Source organism: Emys orbicularis, chromosome 7, assembly GCF_028017835.1.
Source record: "Emys orbicularis isolate rEmyOrb1 chromosome 7, rEmyOrb1.hap1, whole genome shotgun sequence".
NCBI classification, from domain to species: Eukaryota; Metazoa; Chordata; order Testudines; family Emydidae; genus Emys; species Emys orbicularis.
The window spans coordinates 52,095,008-52,117,381 of NC_088689.1; the positions used below are offsets into that span (position 1 = coordinate 52,095,008).

Below are 22,374 nucleotides of genomic sequence, written 5' to 3' on the forward strand. Positions count from 1 at the left end.
CATCTGCAAAAAAACAATGCTGTCTCACTCCCTCCAGCACTGACCTCTTCTCTTCCCCTACATGCAATCCTCCATATCTGAAGCTCCTGACATCTGCAACAGCCTCCCTGTGTCTCTCCCTCATTGCCTCAGTCATTTCATCATCTCAGTCATTTCAGCAGTCAGATGAAAATATCTCTCTCTCCCCTTCCCACCTTTCTTATCTGTGTTTTGGAGAGTACAGTTTATATGGAAAGACACTATAAAAAACAAAGTTGCATTGTACTGTACACGATATACCCATCTGATCCTAACATTTACTACTCAAAGTTGCAGAGACAGGCACTTCCCTCCTCCACTCTTCACAAGGCCTATGCCCATATGCCCGCTGAGAAAATTCTTATTAAAGACATTTTAAAAAATGCATTACATATTACAGCTTTAAATTTATATTAAGTAATTCTCAGAAAGTATCCTGAAGCCTTTGTACTGAAACATGTTGAAATGCCATTGATCACTTTCCTTCTTGGCCCACATAACCTGAAGTACACACGAGATACTTTACATATCCCTCCACAAACTTGGCTTTATTTGTGTCACATGAGAGAAAGGAAAAACGTTAAGACTAATTAAAGGAAACTGGACAGACAGTGAGTAAACCATGAACAACTGCCCAAAGAATTGTAAAAAAAAAGAAAACTAACTCTGAAGATAGTTTCCATGTGTTTTGATTAGATACAGTATTGTGTGCAAGTAAACACACAAAACTTGTAATTTTTTTTAGTTAAACTTTCCTATAAGCCACAGAAGATAGATTGAATAGGAACATTATCAAAGTAGTCTCATCCTGCTATATGAACAAAATAGCCATATTTTATAGGATGATTTATTAATATCCTTACATGCAGATCCTACATACAGAGATAAATCAGGACTCACTTCCTAGTAGATTAACAATCTTGGTAATGTCTTAGAAACAAATCAAACATTATAACAAATGGCACCGACTACTGTACAATCGTCATGAGGTTCATTACAATTACAGTACACATAGGCATGCTTTATTTATTTTAATAGTGTGACTACCATATGGAAAGTATCCAAATACAAAAGTCAAATGTGTAACCTAATCAACCTCCCCACCCAGGAAATAGTCTGTGTAGGACTTCAGAGACCGTAAGCTATTTTGTACAAGAAAAAACAAAAGTGTGGAAAAAAGTAGTGCTGTAAACTTGATGCAATGTGCATTACTGCAGCTGAGCTTTGTTTGCCGAGTTTAAAATAAACAGAGGTAGGTTACAATGCAACCTCAAGGAATAATATTCATTGCTGACACATCATTGTCCTTCATACATGCTAATATTTTGAAGTGAAACTTGGGAGACAATGTGACAATCAGGGTCCAGACACCCCAAGGGGAGAGCAGAAGGTTAAAACCCCAAAAATGAGCAGGTGAACCAACTGATTGCATATTGTATTATTGTACTAGAAAAGTATGCCCAGTAAGGTCTTTTATGAAAGCTTTTAATGTTCTGTACTTGATGGTCTTTGTGAGATATGTATGCAAACTGTAGTTATGAACCTATGTATGTATATAGAAAACTGTGCTCATAACCCAACTACGCCTCACAGTAGGGATGGGCATCTCCCAAACCAGCTGTTCCCAGGAAACTAGCTCCAAGTAACTATCCATTCTCCAGCCCAGGAAAAGACAATGATGGGCCATTAGAGTTAATGGGGAGCGATTAAGACATCCAGCTATGAAATCAAGAGAAAATTTCCCCACTTTGAATAGTCATGAGTTATCATGGACAAAGAAAAAAGGAAAATGCCTTTTAAAAACACACTTAGGACAGAAAGTGTGGACCCAGACAGTGAGGGACAGTCTATGTGGGAGGCTGTCCATGAACACTAAATCCCCACCACATTTGGGGGTAGGGTGACCATATTTCCCTATGCTGAATATGGGACACCTGGTAAAATTACTCGTATTCAAGCAAGTTCAACGTCAATCAATCAGAATTATGCAGAACAAACATTTAAATTAACATCAAGTTGACTGAGCTCCTGTTGAAAAGAAATATTGCGTAGTAGGATTATTTTTATTTACCTATCTTTAAAGCTTTAGGATTCACACGGTGACAGATGACACACACAAACTCCTGTACACCTCTCTCACATGCAGGGGAGACGGGGGGGACGGACGACCGACCTGACCCTCCCTGCCAGGCGCTCTCCACCTCTATGCCTGGCTGAGCCCCCGGGACGGACTCACCTCTCCTGGTACCAGGTGCCACGTCTTCCCGAGGTGACACATGGGGGGCACACATGGTCACATGCCCCCCCTCCCCCAGATTTCTGCCAGGGTTCACACCAGAATGTGGCCCCTAGCCGCAGCCTTTTGGTGCTGTGCGGGAGGGAAGGGACAGGAGCTCTTCCAGCCGCAGGGGAGGAAGGGTAGAGGAAGGGATGACCTGGCCCTGTGTTTGCAGAGCTCAAATCTCTTTCCCTCCCCATCCCTCCATGGCTGGAAGCAGCTTGTCCCTTCCTGCCCACACAGTATTGAAAGGCAGCTAACAACTCCAGGCTGCTGCTGGTCACAGACATAATCCAGCTGCCTCCTGTCACCCGGCTACAGTGCAGGCAGGAAGTGGTTAAGCCCTAAGGATGCATTGTGCACCAGGGAACCTGACTGCAGGGCAGGGTGGATAAAAATCAATTATTTAAAAAAAAAAATCAGTTTATTATTTAAATCGGATTTTTGAGGGGAAAAACCCTATCTAAAGATGGTTTTAATTAAGATACATTATAGCTCAAAGATATCCCATCATGGAATAGTGATTATAAATTCTAATTCTATAGTACGAGACAATAGGCTTCTGTATAGATTATTTAGTTTAATCTTTCTATCTACCCAATGGGACTCAGTGCTCAGTCTAGAAGATACCATCAGAGATGCTTAGTTTTGCAGTTCTAAAAGTGTGGATTTGTGTCTCCAGAGATAACACGCTTGTTAACGCAAAAATGTTTTTAAATAAATAAATAATATATAGAGGTAAGAAATAACAGACATCAACTCTATTGTCCCTCTGCAAATTTGTGTACACAGAGTCTATCCCTTACCTCTCTCTAAAAGTGCAAATTTTCAAAAAGTTCAATGAATAGAAGATTGTTGGGGGCAGAATAGATCTGGACAAGGAGAAGAAGTTTGGAGATAAATGTGAGAAGCGAGGGACATATGCTTGTTTTGTTTAAATAATACATGCTTGCTGTTGAAGAAAAAAATCCAGAATACTTAACGTTGTTGTTTTAGTTAAATAAAACAATTTAAATGTCTGTCTGGTGATGTTCTCCTCCTAATACAGCATGGCAAGAAAATCCTCCAAATATTAATAATTAACCTGTTGAACTGGAGATATTTATGAAGTCATTGGGAGGAGAACTATCTGCTTCAATTACCTTTGGTAAATGAAATAACCAAACAATCATTCATTTTCTGATATAGCTGTAAAACTAATCTGAAAAGTTTTCAAAATAAATCACTGTTTAAAAATGTATATTGTGTACCTTCTAAAAATGAAACCTACATCTATCTCTGAGTTGTGAAGAATATGTATTAAGGTTATAACGAGCAACAAGAATGCACTTTTATGTAGAAAACCATGATTAAATCGAGTCTTCTTGACTAGTGATTTAAACCATGATTTAAATCAATTTGATTTAAACCAAATCCACCTTGCTGCAGGGGCTTCAGCAAACCTGGTCAGAGAGGTGACTCAGTAGCGTAGGGTGTCTAGGGAACAGAGCAGCTCCACATTCCCTGGGGGCAGGACCCGGGGTGGGGGGTGGGGGGGAGATGAAGAGGGTGTCTAGCCCCTGCCCGGGTGGCTGCTGTGGAGCCTGCAGGGTCGGGGAGTGAACAGGCTGGAAATGGCTTTCCCCTCCTCGGCACTCCAGAGCTTAGCTGAGGGGCAGAAAGGCTTCCCAGTGCCAGCACTATGCGGGGCTTTGACACAGGCAGGGTTTGGCTCCTCCTGGCCAGTGCACCAGGCCAGAGGGTCTTGGGTTTTCCCGGGGCGCTGGCCCAGCCAGAGGCAGTGGGGGAAGGAAGGAGCCTGCCAGCCAGGCTGTTGGTGAGCTGAGCACTCCGACCAGGGGCTGATTCTCCGCACAGTGATGGGAGCGGGACGCGCCATGCCAGGGGGAATATGGCGGAACAGCAGGGCTGGAGGGAGGTGGGTGTGACGGGGTGAAGCAGGGAGAGGACAGCAACAGGGCCAATGGGTGGGCAGCAGAGGTGACACGTAACTGGCCACTGCCTGGCCCCTGCCCACACTCACCAGCCGCCACAATACACAGCCAGTACCAGCCGGAAACAAGACAGGGGGCAAGGCCCTGCTGGGCGAGACCCAGCATGCAGCGGGAGCTGTGCTGATACACTGGGGGGGGGGGGAGCAGCCGGCCCCGCGTGCTGCAGCTTTGCCCCGCCAGCAACCATGCACACCCACCCCCATCATAAACCACTAGACCCTCCCACTCACCGCTGGTGGGCGGGCAACTGGCGAGCAGGGATCCAGCCAGCAGCAGGACCCAACAGTACTGATGCGGGGTGGGGGGAGGAGGGACAGAAAATACGGGACAATTTGACCATTTTTGAGAAAAAGTCGGGACACCTGCAGGAGGGCTTAAATTCAGGACTGTCCCTTCAAAAACGGGTCGTCTGGTCACCCTATTTGGGGGTACGCAATTAAACTGTTCAAAGGCAATAGGTAAAACTTTTATTAAAAAAGGGGTTTCATCTAATATGAAAGTGTAAAACCTGAGATTGCTTCTTCATGTTTATTTTCTGTGTCACTTATATATGTTTGCTTTCCATTACTATTTCATCTCTGAATGTGTGGTTTTTCTGTTAAATAAACTGTGTTTATTTTTACCCCAAGCTGGTCTCTGGTGTGTAAACTATGTGAAGTGTGCACACCAAAGGAGGCTGGAGGGCTGATTTCACTCCTTCAGGGTTGATGAAACAGAGGGAGACAGTCCGAGTATCTGGGAGGAGGCTGGACTGGAAGGGCTGTTGGTGTCACCTTGCTAGGAGAAACTGGGCTGGTGCCAAAATGAGACTTTGTGCTTGTGGGCAGGCTACTGGTGTCAGGGAATTGAACCATAGCTGAATAGCATAAAAGCCCCTAAGGTTACAGGGCATTGGTGACAGAACCCGTTGAGCCTTAAAACGTCACAGAGTGTAATTTATATTATTTCAGTCACAACCATGAAAAACTATTCTTTCTGGTGAAATATGCACTTCAAATCACTAAGTAAACTGTGTGTATATTTTTAATCAAATTGCTACAGAATTTCTAAATGAAGTTATATAGCTCAAACTGTACTTAGCCACAAGAAATCTTTACTCAATTTACATCCCATTCCACATCTAAAGGAAAACATTCCTTACAAATTCTTTCTACTTCTTTACAAAGAGGAACAAACTGAACATGGAAAATGTGGTGTTGTAGCTGTGTTGGATATTGTAGAGACAAGCTGAGTGAGGTAATATCTTTTACTGGACCAACTTCTGTTGGTGAGAGACACGAGCTTTTGATCGTACACAAAGCTCTTCCTCAAGTCACTCTCTTACAACTCTCTCACCAACAGAAGTTGGTCCAAAAAATATATTGCCTCATCCACCTTGTCTCTCATGGAAAATGTGCCATTCAGATAAAACAAAATGTGTATCTGCAAATGCGATATAATGTAAGGGGGGGGGGGGCGGGGAGAGAGAAGAGTTACTGAGGTAACTTGCTTTCTCCAAATGTATTGCCTTCACAGATCCATACTAAGATCACATGCCCTACCATGGAATGATTTCAAAGCATGCATTGTGGAAGCATGGCGAGGTCCTCCATTCTAGAACCACGTGAATAGAAGTCCTTATTCGCCAACTGTCCCTTGGATCCTTTATAACCCTGACACAGCCTTTATAGTTCCAGGGCAAAAGATCACATCAACAGGTATCCATAAAGGTAATAATACATGTAGAGAACAGAACTTACTTCAGTAACCTACCTCTTTTCACCTTTATGATACTGTCTTTACAGACTCCCACAAAAGAAACTAGCTAGCAATGACAAGGAGGCCTAGGGGAATTACTACTAATTGAAAAGTGAACAAATGTACTGCTTCCCTGCATGGAAAATCCAATCTGATCTGGACTCCAAAGAATACTTTTGTAAAGTTAAGAAATTAATTCTAGATAGCAGCTTTGTGGAATCAATCAGCATACTGCCAAGGGATTCTGCAGAAGCTGCTGCTCAGTGTGAATAAAAATTGATAATTGTATTTAATAAAACAGATTTTTTTAATATAAATTAAATACAACTTTATATTTAAAAATGAACCTATTTAAAATTAAAATATGAAATGGTGAAAAGCTATATTAAGGCCTAAATTTACTATAATCTATTAAAATCATTTAAATTAAATTAAAAGAGCAATATTAATACTGTCTATGGGGGGAGGGATAGCTCAGTGATTTGAGCATTGACCTGCTAAACCCAGGGTTGTGAGTTCAATCCTCAAGGGGGCCATTTAGGGATCTAGGGCAAAAATCTGTCTGGGATAAGTCCTGCTTTGAGCAGGGGGTTGGACTAGATGACCTCCTGAGGTCCCTTCCAACCCTGATATTCTATGATTCTATGATTAGGCAGTACATGTTTGCTGCTGAAGTTATACAGACAGTCAAACCACTAAAATGTTGGAAATGACTGGAAGCAGAGGTGATGCGTTGGGGTCACATGCCCCTTGGCTTTTACTGAGCATGCTCACATGGACTGAGTATGCCCAGTAACACTGCTGAAGCTGGCTACCCTCACACTGTCCCCCGCCACCAACTATCAGCAGGCACAGTCATCTCTCCCTGGAACCAGAGATTGTTGAAGTGCTAAAACAGCTTTTGAGAGCAGTAGTCTTTTCTGCATGTGCAGGGAGGATATTTTCTTTATTTCGGTTTATTTAACTAGTTCAGTTCAATGACTGTTCATTCAAGTTAGTTCATACAAAGTTAAGGAAGCAACTAGTAGTTAAAAGTACAGAAAAGCTTGTTTTCATCTTCCAATCTATGAATAAAAAGTAGGCATGAGAGGATAAGTCTGGACTGTACTAGTATTAAGGTTAAAACCCATTTCTGATCAAAGCTTGTGTATGCATGGAATCTGTAAATAAAAGATTAGGCCACTATTAATCTTTTGTTGCTGTCCAGTAATTTTCACTCCTAAAACAAATAAACCCATTTCTTGAATCTATCATTCACTAACTTCTCAGCAAGAGCTTCAAGTTCTGGTATATTTATCAATCAGGTAGAACCAAGAAATCATAGAATATTTATATATCAACTGGTTGTATAAAAAAACATCATGGACTAAACAAGTTCCAAGCAATTTCCCAATCAAAGACTGTTTGACACTACTAGTTCTCTACAATACAGACAGAGTACACAGCAAACTGAACCTAAAAGCATCAGGACATATAGACCTCAATTAAAATAACATCCATAAAACTATCTACAACTGGTCTTGAAAAAGTATTTGCATAACTCACTTTAACATTCATTTGCTACCCATTTTTCTTCTCTTTGTGGTTCAAATGCTGTCAGAGAGTTTTTTTAATCTTCTATGGTGTCTCAGCAACTGTCTAACCACACGCCTTCACTGTGAGACATGCAAATTTCCTTCTTGGAGACGCTCAACATATCTTAGAAGAAAACTTGTTCTCAATCATCCTAGAATCTAAGTTCCAAGTCCTGTCAATGTTTGAAACTGCAGTGAAGCATTATACTAGTCTAACACTACTAATGCAACTTAAGGGTTTTTTTTTTTTTTTTTTTTTTTTTAACACGTTAGACTTCACAACATCAGCTAATAAACCTCTAGTATTATAAAATAGATTATGGTAATAATGTATAGTATGTTTTATATAACAAGCCAGAACATTGTTCAATCTGGATAGAAACATTTAAATCTGGAGTAGCTGGAGAGGACACGTTGATACAAATGATCAAACACACAACCATTCAAGTGACAATAAAGAAAAAAGTCTGCTATGCAGGTCTCCAGTCACCTATTTTGTTCAATACTTAGATGGACCATCGCTGTTTCATGCAATATTACAGAAACCAAAGGCATGGGAAAGGTCTAACAAATCCTGGCCCCATTGAAGAAGTCAGTGGCAAAACTCCCACTGGCCTCAGATGGGCCAAGATTTCGTCCTTTGAATATTCAGAATAATTGTTGCGATTTCATGGATGTTCAGTTATACCTTTTGTTCATGACACTCAAAGAGCTGGACTGAGTGTGACAGTAACAAGGAAAAATATTTATCTGTAATTTTGTTTCTTTGAAGATATCTCACATGATTATCACTCAGGGGGGTCATGCTGCCAGTTCAAGACATGACCGAATTCACCTAGCTCTAAAGATTATTGACCCTGAAAGGAAAGCGTATGATCTTCTCCTGTCCTCACCCATGAAATACAAAGGCCAGTTTCACACCTCTAGATCACGCTGTCTCATCCTCTGGGAAGTTTCTCTAATTTCATGGAAAGCAAAATCTTCCCAAAAACAAGTCAGCTGATAAAAATGAACTATAAAGACATGGAAAGTTTTGGAATTCAAGAACATTTTGAAAGACTTAAGAAAGAAAAATATTACTTCCAGAATAGGACTCCTCATAAGTATCTGAGAATATACATTCTACAGCATATTTGGGAGGAAAGGGGCAATGATGTTCAGTTACTTAGGTAGTCTTCTCTCAGGGTGATGTAACTCAATTGAAGAGGATAAAAAAAATATTGAGAATTCTGTTCCTCAAGACAACTTGACAAACAATGCCTTCTGTATTGCTGCTGTTTGTTGGCCTTCATGTAATTTCGTCTTCCCCTCACTACGTATTTACATCTGTCTAATAATGGGCTCTGAAAGAATGTATTTACAGTCAAACTTACTATCCTGTTTACTTTGTGATACATACCCTGTAATAAACTGAGATTAAATCTATTATATGCTATACATATGATACCAAATATACATTCTACTAAAAAACTATGGTAACAATAAAAAAAATGTTAATAATCACCATGGCTAGGAAATTAAGGAATATTGTGGAAGTTACATCAGAATATTCATTAGAGAGCGCTCTAAACTAAATATCAATTTCACCATAATTTGAAGTATAATTCTTCCAACCATAATGTACTATATTACTGTACTTATCAAACATAGGATTGTAACATAGGTTTCTTACCTTCTGAAAAAAATCTTCCCCACTTTTGCCTTTGCCCTCAGCAGCAGCTGTAAATAAAATGACATTTGTTAACAAAATAAATCTAAGAAATAGATTTACAGCAGCCAACTTTTAATATTATTTGAACAGAGTACTACTGAAATATAAATTCACACACATGCACATTTATTTCACTTTAACATTTTGCACTACTGTGAAATCATAACCAATCATCTTCAACTACTCATTTTTCTTATTTAGTATGCAAACAGGGCTTTGGAGCAGAGCCCGGAGCTGGAGCGCAGAGCAGCTCTGGAGCAGTGGAGCTGCAGGTTTTTGCCTGGAGCTGGAGCGGAGCCGGAGCACAGCTCCAAAGCCCTGTATGCAAATAGCTTTCATAAAGAGGGACTAGTATCTAGAACAATGAGTTCATGCAGTCCATTATCTCTGGAAACTTAGGCTATGTCTACACTACCTCGGTAAGTCGACCCACGCGAATAACGTAGCTGGAGTCGACGTACCTTAGGTCAAGTTACCGTGGAGGGTCGATGGGAGAAACTAACCATTGACTTACCTTACTCTTCTTGTCGGGGGTAGAGTACAGGGGTCGACTGAAGAGCGATCTGCTGTCGATTTGGCAGGTCTTCACGAGACCCGCTAAATCGACTGCTGGTGGATCAATCTCAAAGCGTCAATCCCGGCTGTAGTATAGACATAGCCTGAGATTCAAGTTCTGGCATAGGGGTGTATTTAGTTCCTATTGAAACTAATGAGAATGGGTTCAGGCTCTTCACTTTTAAATTAAGATTTATTTTGTAGCCTCAGTCTAATCATTCATATCATGCAAACATAGTGATTGATTCATTGGTCATCTCTGCTCAAAAGAAGTCTAGGACCAGAAAGACACAGGGTTTACAGTTCAAGATTTGTAGTGAACTGCAAAGCAACAGTGACCATTAAGTTAAACCCTGAAACATGTTCAACAATACTACTAACTGGTTTTCAATTAACTATTTTTAAAATGCTAACCTTAAAAAGCTTTTATCTTAAATATTTTTATCCTTTATGTAATCCTCTTGGTACTTCCTGGTTCATTTAACTGTCAATGCATCACCACAAATACCAGAAGCCTTTTTGAATCCTACGCATAATTCATGGTATTTGTGCTGTGAATAAATGATGAAACAGCTATATTTATACAGTGAATTTCCAAGGTAAACAATTTAATTAAGTATTTTTATTTAACACTAACAGATTTCAAGGTACAATATATAAAAGGTTTTTATATATTTGTGACTTATTTATGCTACAACTTACCACAAAACTTAAAACACGCTGGATATTCCAGAACAAAGTTAATTATTCCCAAACATAAACACTTAGTTAAGAAGGAATTCCCACTGGAACAACATGCTCCTTAAACTTCATTACAATGTTACAGTAAAAACCTCTAAATGGTCATTCTGCTTTTCATGTGAGTACTGTTCACATAGAGAATGGAGATCCAATACTCCGACAGCCTGCCCTTCTACTATGGAAGAGAAATTACAACATTTTTCATCTCTCTCTTCAGTATTCAGAGAATACTCTCCAACTACATGACAGAGAACCGAATCTAAAAAAATATTACATATTAGAAACTTGTATTATATGTATTTCTTTCAACATCTCAAGTTGAGAAAGACACCACGCTGCAGATATAAACCAGACACGTCTTTAACAATTCAGGTCACAGGTCTCAAAATAACAAGAGAATTTAGTCTCACTACTTCCTCCAGACTAACAAACTGAACTCTATTGAAATCTATTTCATTTTCATTTGTGATTAAGGATGTGAAAAGTTTCTCAATTTATTGTAACACATCTAACATCAGCACCTAGTACTGAAAGCATTAAGCACATTAGAAATGCTCATGTGCTGATATAGAGTGCACAATTTGAGTGTGGTATTGTAGAGGTGTGGTCCTTCACATGAGATCTTCATTCACAGCTCATTGTACAATACCTTGACATCCAGGGAGAGGAAGAAGCTGAAGATTGCATGACATTTTTTGAAGGAGAAATGGATGACTCTCCTGTCTTCTTAGTCTCTGTGAGGTATTGTTGAGTTTATTAAAGTGTTACATTTGTCTATGTAAGTTAATACTCCACCAGTACGCAACACATACATTTATTTAGAATATGTTTGAAAGGTGATATATTGTGACCCTAAGAGCCCCTTTATGCCAAGTGGCAAAGGGCGCACCCAACACACTGTCAGAATATTTACTCAATGTTTTGCAAGGTATCATACGTAAACTGGTGACACACCAGTCATGAATATCATTATGCGATGTACATATGGCTGCAGATAAAAAGTTGGGTCTGAGTGCTGGAAATATATGTTCTGAAAACATATTGTGGAAGTAGTTGATAAAACTACTTGACAAAGGAATGTGCATCTCCCTTTCTGCAGGGATCAAGCTAACAGGCCAATGAGAAAATAGCACGACTTAATTGCAAGCAAAGGACAATGAGAGCACATTTGCATCTTATGCAAACAAAGGGATCAAGCCAATCCAGAAAGCAAGTTGAGCGGAGGATGAAGAAGGGGCTTGGTGCCTGCACCTGGAAGAACAAGCAGCATGGAAGAGGAATTTTGTCTGGGTTAACTTTTCAAAGAATACACTTCAAAGGTTTTCTGGGTTAAACAAATGGAAGAAAGGGGACTCCTGTGTTATCCATCACTGAGGGAACACAGGGATTAGCACCCTCTGATTCTGTGAATGGTTGATCCTCCTGCCTGAGGAGCTGGAGATGCTGATAGGTCAATGTAAGTAAGAAAGCTGCTAAGCCAAAAAATATAGCCTGCTAAAATTAAATTTTAGACACTAGAAAGTGTGTGATTTTTGTTTATAACCATACCCGTCTCTTTTTCTCTTGCTTAGTATCACTTAAATCCATGTTCTTCATTAATAACCTTGTGCCTAGTTTTACTACAATCTCAGGGCCGTGTATTAAAGTAAAACATGGACCCTCAGCTAAACTGACAGGCTAGTGTGTGCAGTCTCTTTGGAGGCAGCAGACTTGGTAATTTCTGTGAGCGATCAGTGAAAAAGGGACTGGACACTGCAAAGACATATCTCTGGGGAAGTGGGGTTCACTGAATGTTACCTACAAGGCAAGGTTTAGACTGACAGAGAGAGTCTGGAGGAGTTTACTGGTGAGACAGACAGAGACTGATGTGGGAGTAAAAGTTCCAGCAAAGCTCTCTTGCTGAGGCAGAAGGGTAACACAGTGGCTTATAGTTCTGGTGCCCCAAGTGTATATCATATATATAAAACAACATTTTAATTTATTTCTGATAAATAGCTTGCTATGTATCAGGAGATCTGGTCATGATTCTCCCTGCTGGGTTATCACACATAGAAAATATTCACAACTGTGGCTCAAAACATTATTCTAGAGGTTCCTTGTTTGGTTTTGTGGAGAGGGAGGATTTTAAGAGAAAGGAAAGGGAAAGAAAAAAAAACCTGACCCTATCCATCTTACAGATATTACAAACTTCACTGGAGGGTTTATGAACTCTGTAAAGCTACTAAAGTTCACTTACACAAGTCACAAAGCGATTTTGTTCGAACACACTTTCTCTCTCAAAAGACCCTCCCACCCTTTATAAGGAAGCAAGCAAGGGCAGTATTCCAGAAAGATACAAATTTCTTAAAACAAGCTAGTAAAATGGAAACTTTTTGGAACCTTAACTGTAACTGTTTCAGCCAAGTGACCCCTATGGTCAAACAAGTGTTAATTAGTGTCTATAGGGGAAAAGTAGTAGCTCACTGCAACCTAATCTTACCCTCTTTTTCTAACCTACGCAAATCCTAAAATAATTGCAACCCTTATATGCCCTGACTTTTGAGAAATAAAATTCAACTTTAAATACTGCATTGTTAATCTCTCACTGCCCACTTCCTTTCAAGTGGCCTCCTACAACATGCATTACCGGTTATATTTAACACTCTTTCCCAACTTGTATTTAGCTCAGCCACTCTGATTTCCTTTGCCAGACCTGAAGAAGAGCTCTGTGTAGCTTGAAAGATTGTACTTTCCACCAACAGAAGTTGGTTCAATAAAAGATATTACCTCACCTACCTTGTCGCTAAAAAATGCTTTAGAATTTACTTCCCACAAATGTTCTTCCCACAGTAAACAATTTCTAATGTCAATCAAAAACACTGTCAACCCCACTTTCATTCAGAATATTCTTGAATTGCAGACCCAGGAATCCAAAGAGTGAGTTACTGTAGAAGGCTTAAAACAAGGAAACAAGAACAAAATCAAAAAAAGGCTATTTGGAGACACACGCCCCTTTAGAGCCATGAGTTTCCCTGTTGGGGTGGGGCTAATCATCATGAACATTATTCTTGTGGAAAAGGAAAACAATTCTATCTTTCTGCTACTCCAATGATAACATACTACTCTATCTAGAATCAAAAGTTTTACCAGGTCAGTAGTAACACATTGGCCTAACCTAGCCTTGTGTTGTAACTATATGAACAGCCCATGTTTTTAATAATAAACATGAAGGCTTCCATGCAATGAGCTACTCTTGATTGAGAAATTGTTTAACTTACAAATATTAGTGTTAATTTTTTGCAATTAGAAGACGGAATATAAATTATTTATATTCCAGTATATAGTAATCTATTATCCCTAACAAAAGCAGTTTTCATATAACACAAAATGCCAGTAATAATTACCAAACTACGGAAACATGACTATTTAAATGTGCATAGTAAGCATTTAATATTTTAAGCAGTACTACTATGTTTATAATAATTTCCCTATGCCATGCAATATTTTATATCATATTTTCCCTTTTCAAGAAATACAGGATCATAAATGTTCTGTCCAATAAAAACAGCAAGAAGTTGAACCAGGTGTTAACTATTATGGTACACATGAACTACAGGGTTTTGTCTATTTAATTACTGAATCTTGAAAAAACACAATTGTAAATTCTCCCTATATCATATGGAAAAATGAATTTGAATCTCTACTTTAAATGTTGTTTTAATTCTGAAGAGTTTTCTGTTACATTATAGGACATGTTTTAAAGGAATAAAACCCAAGATACACAGATTAAATTTAAGTTTTGTTTAAATGTAAAGTTACCATAGATTTTTGGTCTATTTCATACAGCAGCTCATGTCTTCATCATTTTTAACCCTTGGATATCAGGAGTTGAAATTTCTGGCCCATAGCTCTTAATATAATATGCATTGATAGTAAAACTTCTGAATTTACCAGTAACCAAGAGTTCAATTTCATTTGATTATTTTTCCTTTTTCTGCATCAATATTCATTGCACTCTTATGAGAACAAAAATTATATGATTATAGCTTATCTATGCCACATGGAGGCAAGAATTTAGTGCAAGCAACCAGCTCAAATTCAGACAGAACTCTAACAAAACTGTATCCACAGAAGTGGTAATAGTCTAACTGGATGCTATCTACACATCAAGACAAACTAATCAATTTTATGGGGTTTGAAATAAATGGGAAATAATCTATTTGTAGATATGTAATGGACTTTTGACTTATTTCTGTCCTTCCTTTCCTCACTGAATGAAATGAATCTACAATACACAATTCCCACGCTACAGCCATATTGTGACACACTTCATGCTAATGAGATCCCCGACCTTTCTTCTAAAACTGCAAGAAGGGTGCCAACTATGTGGTGGTTTTTGTGATGTGTACACTCATCCATAAGGAAAAGAAAAACCCAGGCATATTTCACAAAACAGATACCAGATGGTAACAACTTTTTATTAGGCACCTGGGCTGAAATCAAACCAGAGACCTAGAGACAAAATGGCTGTGTGTGCAATTAACACAAAAGACCAAATATAACATGCAACACACTTTGAAAACCTCTTCAACATTATACCAAAGTACTATAATAATGTAATAATGAATATCCAAAGCAGAACACTTGGCCACCCAAGCAAATGGAATGACAAAGCAAGACTTTCTTGGGTAGGCTCTCCCTCTAACATCCAAAATAAGCAATTCCTTAATTGTATTAAAAGATGGTGTATACTAGGAGACTGGTGGTACATACTGAGGATTATTTGGTGGAGTTGCAGTGATATATTAATTCAAAAAGTAATCCACTGATTATGTTAAATATTGTCTTTTTAATGCATGGTAGATCTTTAGGGTATGCAATAGGCGTCACAAAATTTAACACCAAAGCTTTCTAAAGTAGGTGCCTAAAATGAGACACTTAAATCCAATGTTGTACCTATTCTGAGACCAGAGGACTAAACCTGCACTTCTTATGCACTAAAGAAAAATAAAAGAGTATTACGTTGTATTAGAGTCAAGGAACTCTTTAAAGAGAAAGAACTTCATTATTTTACATGTGTACTTTCTTACTCTTGTAGAATAGTCAACTAAGGACAGCTGGAGTAGTTTCAGCTTGCTCAGAAAGGGGCAATAACAAGACTATTAAAACATATTTGGGTGAGTTGCATTGTATTTTTTTATATCAGAAATAATCTGATATGCAAAATATTAAGAAATTATTCATAAAAGATGGCAAGGTGCTATAACTTTTTAGAAACTTATTTAACTAATATTACACAAACTCCAACAGATTCAGAATACAGTGTTTTCTCACTAGAGTATTGTAATAACAACTCCCGGCACCCCGGAAGTTTACTGACTGTGGCTTTATTTAAAGCTTCTTGATATATGACGACAGATTTCTAGAATTCACTTGTTCCAGAAACATTGGGTTACTAATACTTAAAACAACTAGAGCAACTAACAGTCAGACTTCAGAAGATCTTCAATCTTGACACTACTCTACCTTTCTAGGTTACTTTCAATGGTCCTGACACACTACTCAATAAAACAGTCTTAGAAATAAAACTGATAAATGCCTGCATCACCCAAATACATTGTATTTTAGCATAGGCAGATGCAGTAGTTTGTGTACTATTTATGATTTTTTCATTCTGTTCCTGTGAGTTCAAGCTTATTCCCAGGTAAACCACCATAAAAAAAACCTAGACTTGCTAATTCATAATAAAGAGAATTAAGAAATATGACAATTTCATTAAAGAATGAGCAGCTGAAAGCGCATGCTGTCGCACCGGTATAAAGTCACATGTGTGAAAAAGCCAAAAATGACCGAGAACTTAAAATTTAGGTGGTAACAGGCCACAAATCCCAATAATAATTTAACCTGGTGATATTCTTTAAAAAAACAAAACAAAAAAAACCCCACACTTCTCAGTCATGTTTCTAGCTGTTTCCATTGCTTCAGACTGACTCAACAGATGTTTTAAGCTTTAGAATGATGTTTAGGATTATGCTGTGTACTATTGTGATGGGTTGTGTGGATTTGCACAGATGGCGAATTAGGGGTCTGTGATGTGGAGTAAGGCTGTATATTTGGGGTTATTGTATATGCTAGTTGTTGCATACGTTATTATATTGATTGGTGTCTGGGTGGGACTGTGCTGGGAGATGTGCTGGTACGCTGCTATCAGGGGCTAGGTCTGTTTCATTATTGTGTGTGTTAGTCATGTTGTTGTGGGGGTGCTTTTGAAGAGCTATGGCAATTCGGCCAAGTAAATTCACTACCTGTGCTGTATCCCTCATACAACCACTGAAATTAGGTGTAGAGTAAGGGTGGTGATTGGCTAAGTTAGTTCGGCTCTCACAATTGTTTAGGACTCTTGGCATGGCACAGATACACGCATTACTGCAGCTGTACACCACATGGGTATAATTCATAAATTCAAAATGACTGGGAATTTAAATTGCAGGGTAGTGGACTGTGAAACCCAGTGATGATTGAATCTGGTGATATTCTAAACAAAAGACTATCCTTGTAGCTGTTTCCATCGCTTCACACTGACTCCGACATTCTAGGCTTCAGAGCAATACACCAAGTGACAATCCGGGAATCGATAAAGCATATTACAAATAATTAAGAGCATTTTAAAAGAAGCTCAGAAAATTCAAAGCACAGAAAAATCCTCCATAGTGCTCTTTTTGCATCACAACATGAAGGACAGAGTGAAAGACATAATTCAGTATTCTGGTAACTATTATAGTACCATCTTCTTAAAACACAGGGTGTAGCCAATTATTTCATTTTATCATTCATTTGTTGTGTGTTATGTGATGTTATAATCAACTCATATGTGATGTCATATATAATCACTGTTTGCTAAATAGATTTAAATCGTAGGATTATAGAAGTATCAGATTGATCAATAGTCAGAAGGGATACGTTTGCATTAGGTATCTAAGTAGGGCTAAAACATAAGGCCTACAGGCTCAGGCCTGTAAAATATCAGCTTAGCGATACTAGGCCACAGGCTTAAGAAAGACTTGACATAAGTAAGTGACCAAAAAATGACCCTATGCTACAAGATTATAGGAAAAGGTGCATCAAGGGGTCATAATGCGAAAAATTAAACTGTAAGAGTAATTTTGACTACAAGATACCCAATAATTACATTTTTCCAACAATGCACACGCGCAGTGTTAGGTGTAGTCAAAATCACAAGATAAAAGAGGGCTCCCAGATTGGGTAAAATGAGTTCCCTACAGGAAAACCCCAGCAGGAACTATCCCCTCTACTGATGATCAATTGGCAAGGCATTCATCAAACCTTAAGAACATTGTTAAGTATGTAAGTATGTCTATATTTGTAACTTGTGCATAGGTCTCTAAGTATTTCTATATGCTTGGGTAATCATAACTTTAATTGTAACTTCAATAAAATTGATAAAGCAAACTAGACCTTGTACTTGTCAATGTATGTGTAGTCACTATCCTTGGGTCTTAGAGACTCTAAATCTGACGCAAGTAGCAGAGGTGACTTTCACTCTGTTGAGCTTGAAACTGCAGCCACCAGAGCCAAACTCACAATGGTGTAATACAACATTATTAAATTTAGTTTAAATAAAATAAAAGGCTAGAGGGAAACTTATACTTCACTGTCTCTTAAATGCCACTGCACACAACTCCAATAAAGAAAAGACAGTCTCCTGCCATGAGGAGCTCACAACCAGAAAGATCAACACGGGTAAAGCAAATGGAACCTGTTAACGTTTTTTAAAAATACCTAATCTCACTCTTAACAATCAAGTACATTACTGTAGATGAGATTTGTTAGTGTCTGTGGGTCTCATGGACAAAAAATGTCTAAGATAAATACTAAGGAAAGGGATGAGGACTTGGTGCAGACAGTAGAACTTAGAAGTTACATAACAAATTGATGCAAAAACATGACTGGGAAAAGGAAAGAAAGGGCTCAGTGAAGCTTGCACTGTTGACAGAATACATCAGGAAGAATGGATATGATATGAAACAAGATCTAAGATGCAGGTAGGTAGTGATGTGTACATCCTTGAAGGCAAGGAAGAGACATTTAAACTTGATAATGGTAGGCAGGAAAGAGGAAGATCTATCCAAAGAGAAGAGAGACATACTCAGATTGACAGGTGAGCAAAATAATTTTAGCTGCTGCATTTTCTAGAGTCTGGAAAGAAATAATGTGAAAACCAAGAGAACAGAAGAAAACTGCAGTAATATACTGGAGGTGACCAGAGCCTGGACAAGCTTAACTTTCAGTGTATGGTATCAGAAGTAGTAGTAAGTCTTAACAGCTTCAACTCAGTGGGAAAAGAGGGGGAATTAAAAGAGGACCTGATGAGCAGTCCACAGTACTTGAAAACGTTGAGAGGACAAATAAGGAGCTTGATCTGGCAGCAAGTAATAAGGGATGACATACAGGAGACAGATGAGGGAATGGACACAGGGTCAGGTGTGACAAGTTAGATGTGAGAACTATTACCATAGAGATTATTAGCATGCATGGATTCAGCTGTCACAAAGGGATAGAAAGGGGAGGAAAAAGAGAAGAAACCAATGACAGATTCCCCAGAAGACTAGAACCCAGCATGGGAGAAATCACCAAAGCAACGCTGAAAGTAGATGTGGAGCAACAGGAGGAAAAACAAGAGACAATGGCCAATACAATCCTAACAGTGTTTGCTCCGCAAGCACAGAGAGAAACTCATTTGTAAACAAAATTTCCACTTTTTCACACTGAATTACCTTTGATCTCTTTCAAGACTTCATAATTTGGCAGCGACAATCAACCACCATGACCAAAAATAACCAATACAGTAAAGTCATATTACAGGCTATTGCCTTGTCAGAATATTTTAAAAATCAGTTATTTTAGAGTTGCGTAACTGTAAAATCCATCCAGAACCAATAACTTAACAGACACCACTTGTACTATTTAAATATATTCTAACATTTTTCTCATTTTGTAAAACAAATCAATCTCTAGCAAAGAAGCTTTCTGCCAAATTTCAGCATAGAGCAAATATTTACAGCCAAATTACAGATTGAAAACAGGCTGTGGGATAGGGGGTGCCTTCTCTCCCTTAAAGAGCCTATACAGGAATAACTCATTCTTCAGGCTACAGACCTGGGGTCCTTGGTGATCTGGGGTGCAGCATGGCTCGAGATTAGGCACACCAGGTGAGGGTAAGGAAGTGAATGCTTTATTTCCTGCCAGCTCAGACCATGTGTATAACACTCAGGGCATGTCTGCATGGGTAAATAGACCAGTATAGTCCCATGAAATAATTCTTCCTTAAAAAAAAAAAAAAAAAAAAAATCTCTCCTTTGTTTTTATGGAATTTTGTGCTAATTTTATTTTCTCCTGTCTCCGAGGGGGGTGAAGACCCTGGGAGGTGGGAAGATTACAGAGATAGGTCATCCTACACTCACATCACAGTAGGATGACCTATCTCTGCAGGGCTGGGCCTGGTTTCCCGGGCTGGGCATTGCACCTCAGCACACAGAGTCGCAGTGCCACTCCCAGGTTTGGCCTGATGCCCTCCTGTCATGATGGAGGGGCGGCCAGGCCAAATTTGAGGGAGTGGCACTATGACCCCTTGCGCCAAGTCACAATGCCTGGAGCAGGGGCCCCACCCCAAAAGACAGGAGCTGCTGCAGCAGGTTGAGTTTTTCATTTTATGTCATTTTATTATGTATTTCTCATTTATGAAAAACATGGTACGGGCTCTACTAATAGTTATGTCAAAATAGCTATGTAATAATTATCCAGGCACAGCTATACCAAAGTAACTCCCTGTGTGGAAACCATTCTGGAATAAAAGTGACCCTATTCTGGATCTATGACTTGGCTTCCAGTTTCCCCATGTAGCCAAACCCTGATTATAAAAGGCTCTTCTAAGGTAGCATCTTTAAGCAATCATACTAGAGATACATGCCCCTATCCAATGTAGCAAAGGTAATAAACCATTTATGAGGGTATTAAAAAGCATAGATTAGGAAGAGGCAAGTGAATACATCAGGCAGGAAGATTTGAGTATCTTATCCCAAATGTGTGCAAGGCAATTAATCTGCCCTATTAAAGCTTTGCTATTAAACAATTTCAGCTATCTCTGTCCATCTTCTACATAGTCATTCAGGTATGTTGAAGGATTTCAATTATCTATGATGGATCACTTATGAAGGAAATTTCTAGCTGGAACGTCCTTTGCAGATCCAATGTCTGGAGAGGTTCTGCCTAATTAAAATTATGCTTACTCCAATGGAGAGTTTCCCTATGCACACTAACAAAATTAAAGTGTGGGTAAAAGAGGTATTAGATCACACAACTTTCTTCTCAATGGAAGTCCGGTTGGCTGGATCAATTCACAAGAGAAGCTGAATGACGTGCTAAAAATGTATCTGAAAAGATCCTTTGTGATATGTAAAAAGGATCTGAGATTTCACAAGGAGCACCATCATTTTACTGGAATATTGAAGACGTATACCTCACCACTACTATGGGGAAACACGGTGTGACATTATTGAGGTGAACTGTGACCCTATAAATCATTGTTGCAACCAATGTCCTATATTTGCACCAAATCTTGTACAAAGGAGGTCAAGTAAGATGTTTATGGAAAGGTTATAATTTGCTGGTTATGATTATGCTGTCTGTATGTGTGAATCCTTTTTGTATTTGAAGTTATGAATATTGGCTATGTACTTGTATCTCAATGTGTTTGATTCTAAGTGGTATCAGTGAAGCATTTGGTCAGCTTCTTGAGAAAGGACTATTCTGAGTAAGTGCCCAATTAAGAAACACGTAACTGACAATGGACTTTGGGAGACACCAATCCACATTTGAGCTTTCCTCGGAACGTTCAAACTAACATGTAAACAATGGCGTCGGCCTGCAAAAAGCTGAATCATTCATGGACATGTGACTTGCCCAGGTGGCTACAAACTCCATCTTGTTGCTGTGATTTTGCACAGAAGAACAAAGGGGTTTCTGCCCACAAGAGAGAGAATATAAAAGACCCTGGAAGCCCCCCCATTTTGTCTTTATCTGGCTCAAGAAGTGGCTTCTCCACCCCAAAGAGATGCCTGAAAGAAACTGGAACAAAAGACTGGAACTACGGGGGGTGGGAGTGATTGCTGGACCAAGGCCATAAACCACAACGTTGGTCTGAAAAGGATTGGGCCCAGACTAGGAAGGATTCTAGCCTGTGAAAGAAGCTTATTGGAACATCTCTGAGAGTGAGATTTACTTGTATTCAGTTTCCTACTGTATTAGGCTTAGACGTGTGTGTTTTATTTTATTTTGCTTGGTAACTTACTTTGTTCTGTCTGTTATTACTTGAAACCACTTAAATCCCACTTTTTATACTTAATAACATCACTTTTGCTTATCAATTAACCCAGAGTAAGTAATTACTACCTGGGGGAGCAAACAGCTGTGCATCTCTCTCTATCAGTCTTGTAGGGGGTGGACAATTTATCAGTTTACCCTGTATAAGCTTTATACAGAGTAAAACTGATTTATTTAGGGGTTTAGGCTCCCAGAAAGACTGAATACTGGGTGCTGGGAAAGTCCCTGTTAACTGAGAAGCCCCTGGGCTAAGTCAATCTTAGTTTCTGTGCACTGCAGGGGGGCGTGGCCCAACCTCTTGGTCTGTGCTGTACCTGACTGAAGTGTCTAACTCAGCAAGACGGGAGTAGAGAGAAGCCTTCTCTGGCGGGGGGGGAGGGGGTTTGC

At 39.1% G+C, this 22,374-nt stretch overlaps 1 protein-coding gene across 1 annotated transcript in view; it reads right to left on the reverse strand.

The window, feature by feature from the left end:
- BICC1 (BicC family RNA binding protein 1) overlaps positions 1 to 22,374 on the reverse strand; it is a 228,295-nt gene that overhangs the window by 164,292 nt on the left and 41,629 nt on the right. The window contains exon 2 of the mRNA XM_065408387.1: positions 9,274 to 9,320. Coding sequence (XP_065264459.1) covers positions 9,274 to 9,320 — 47 coding nt within the window. The remainder of the gene's footprint in view (positions 1 to 9,273; positions 9,321 to 22,374) is intronic.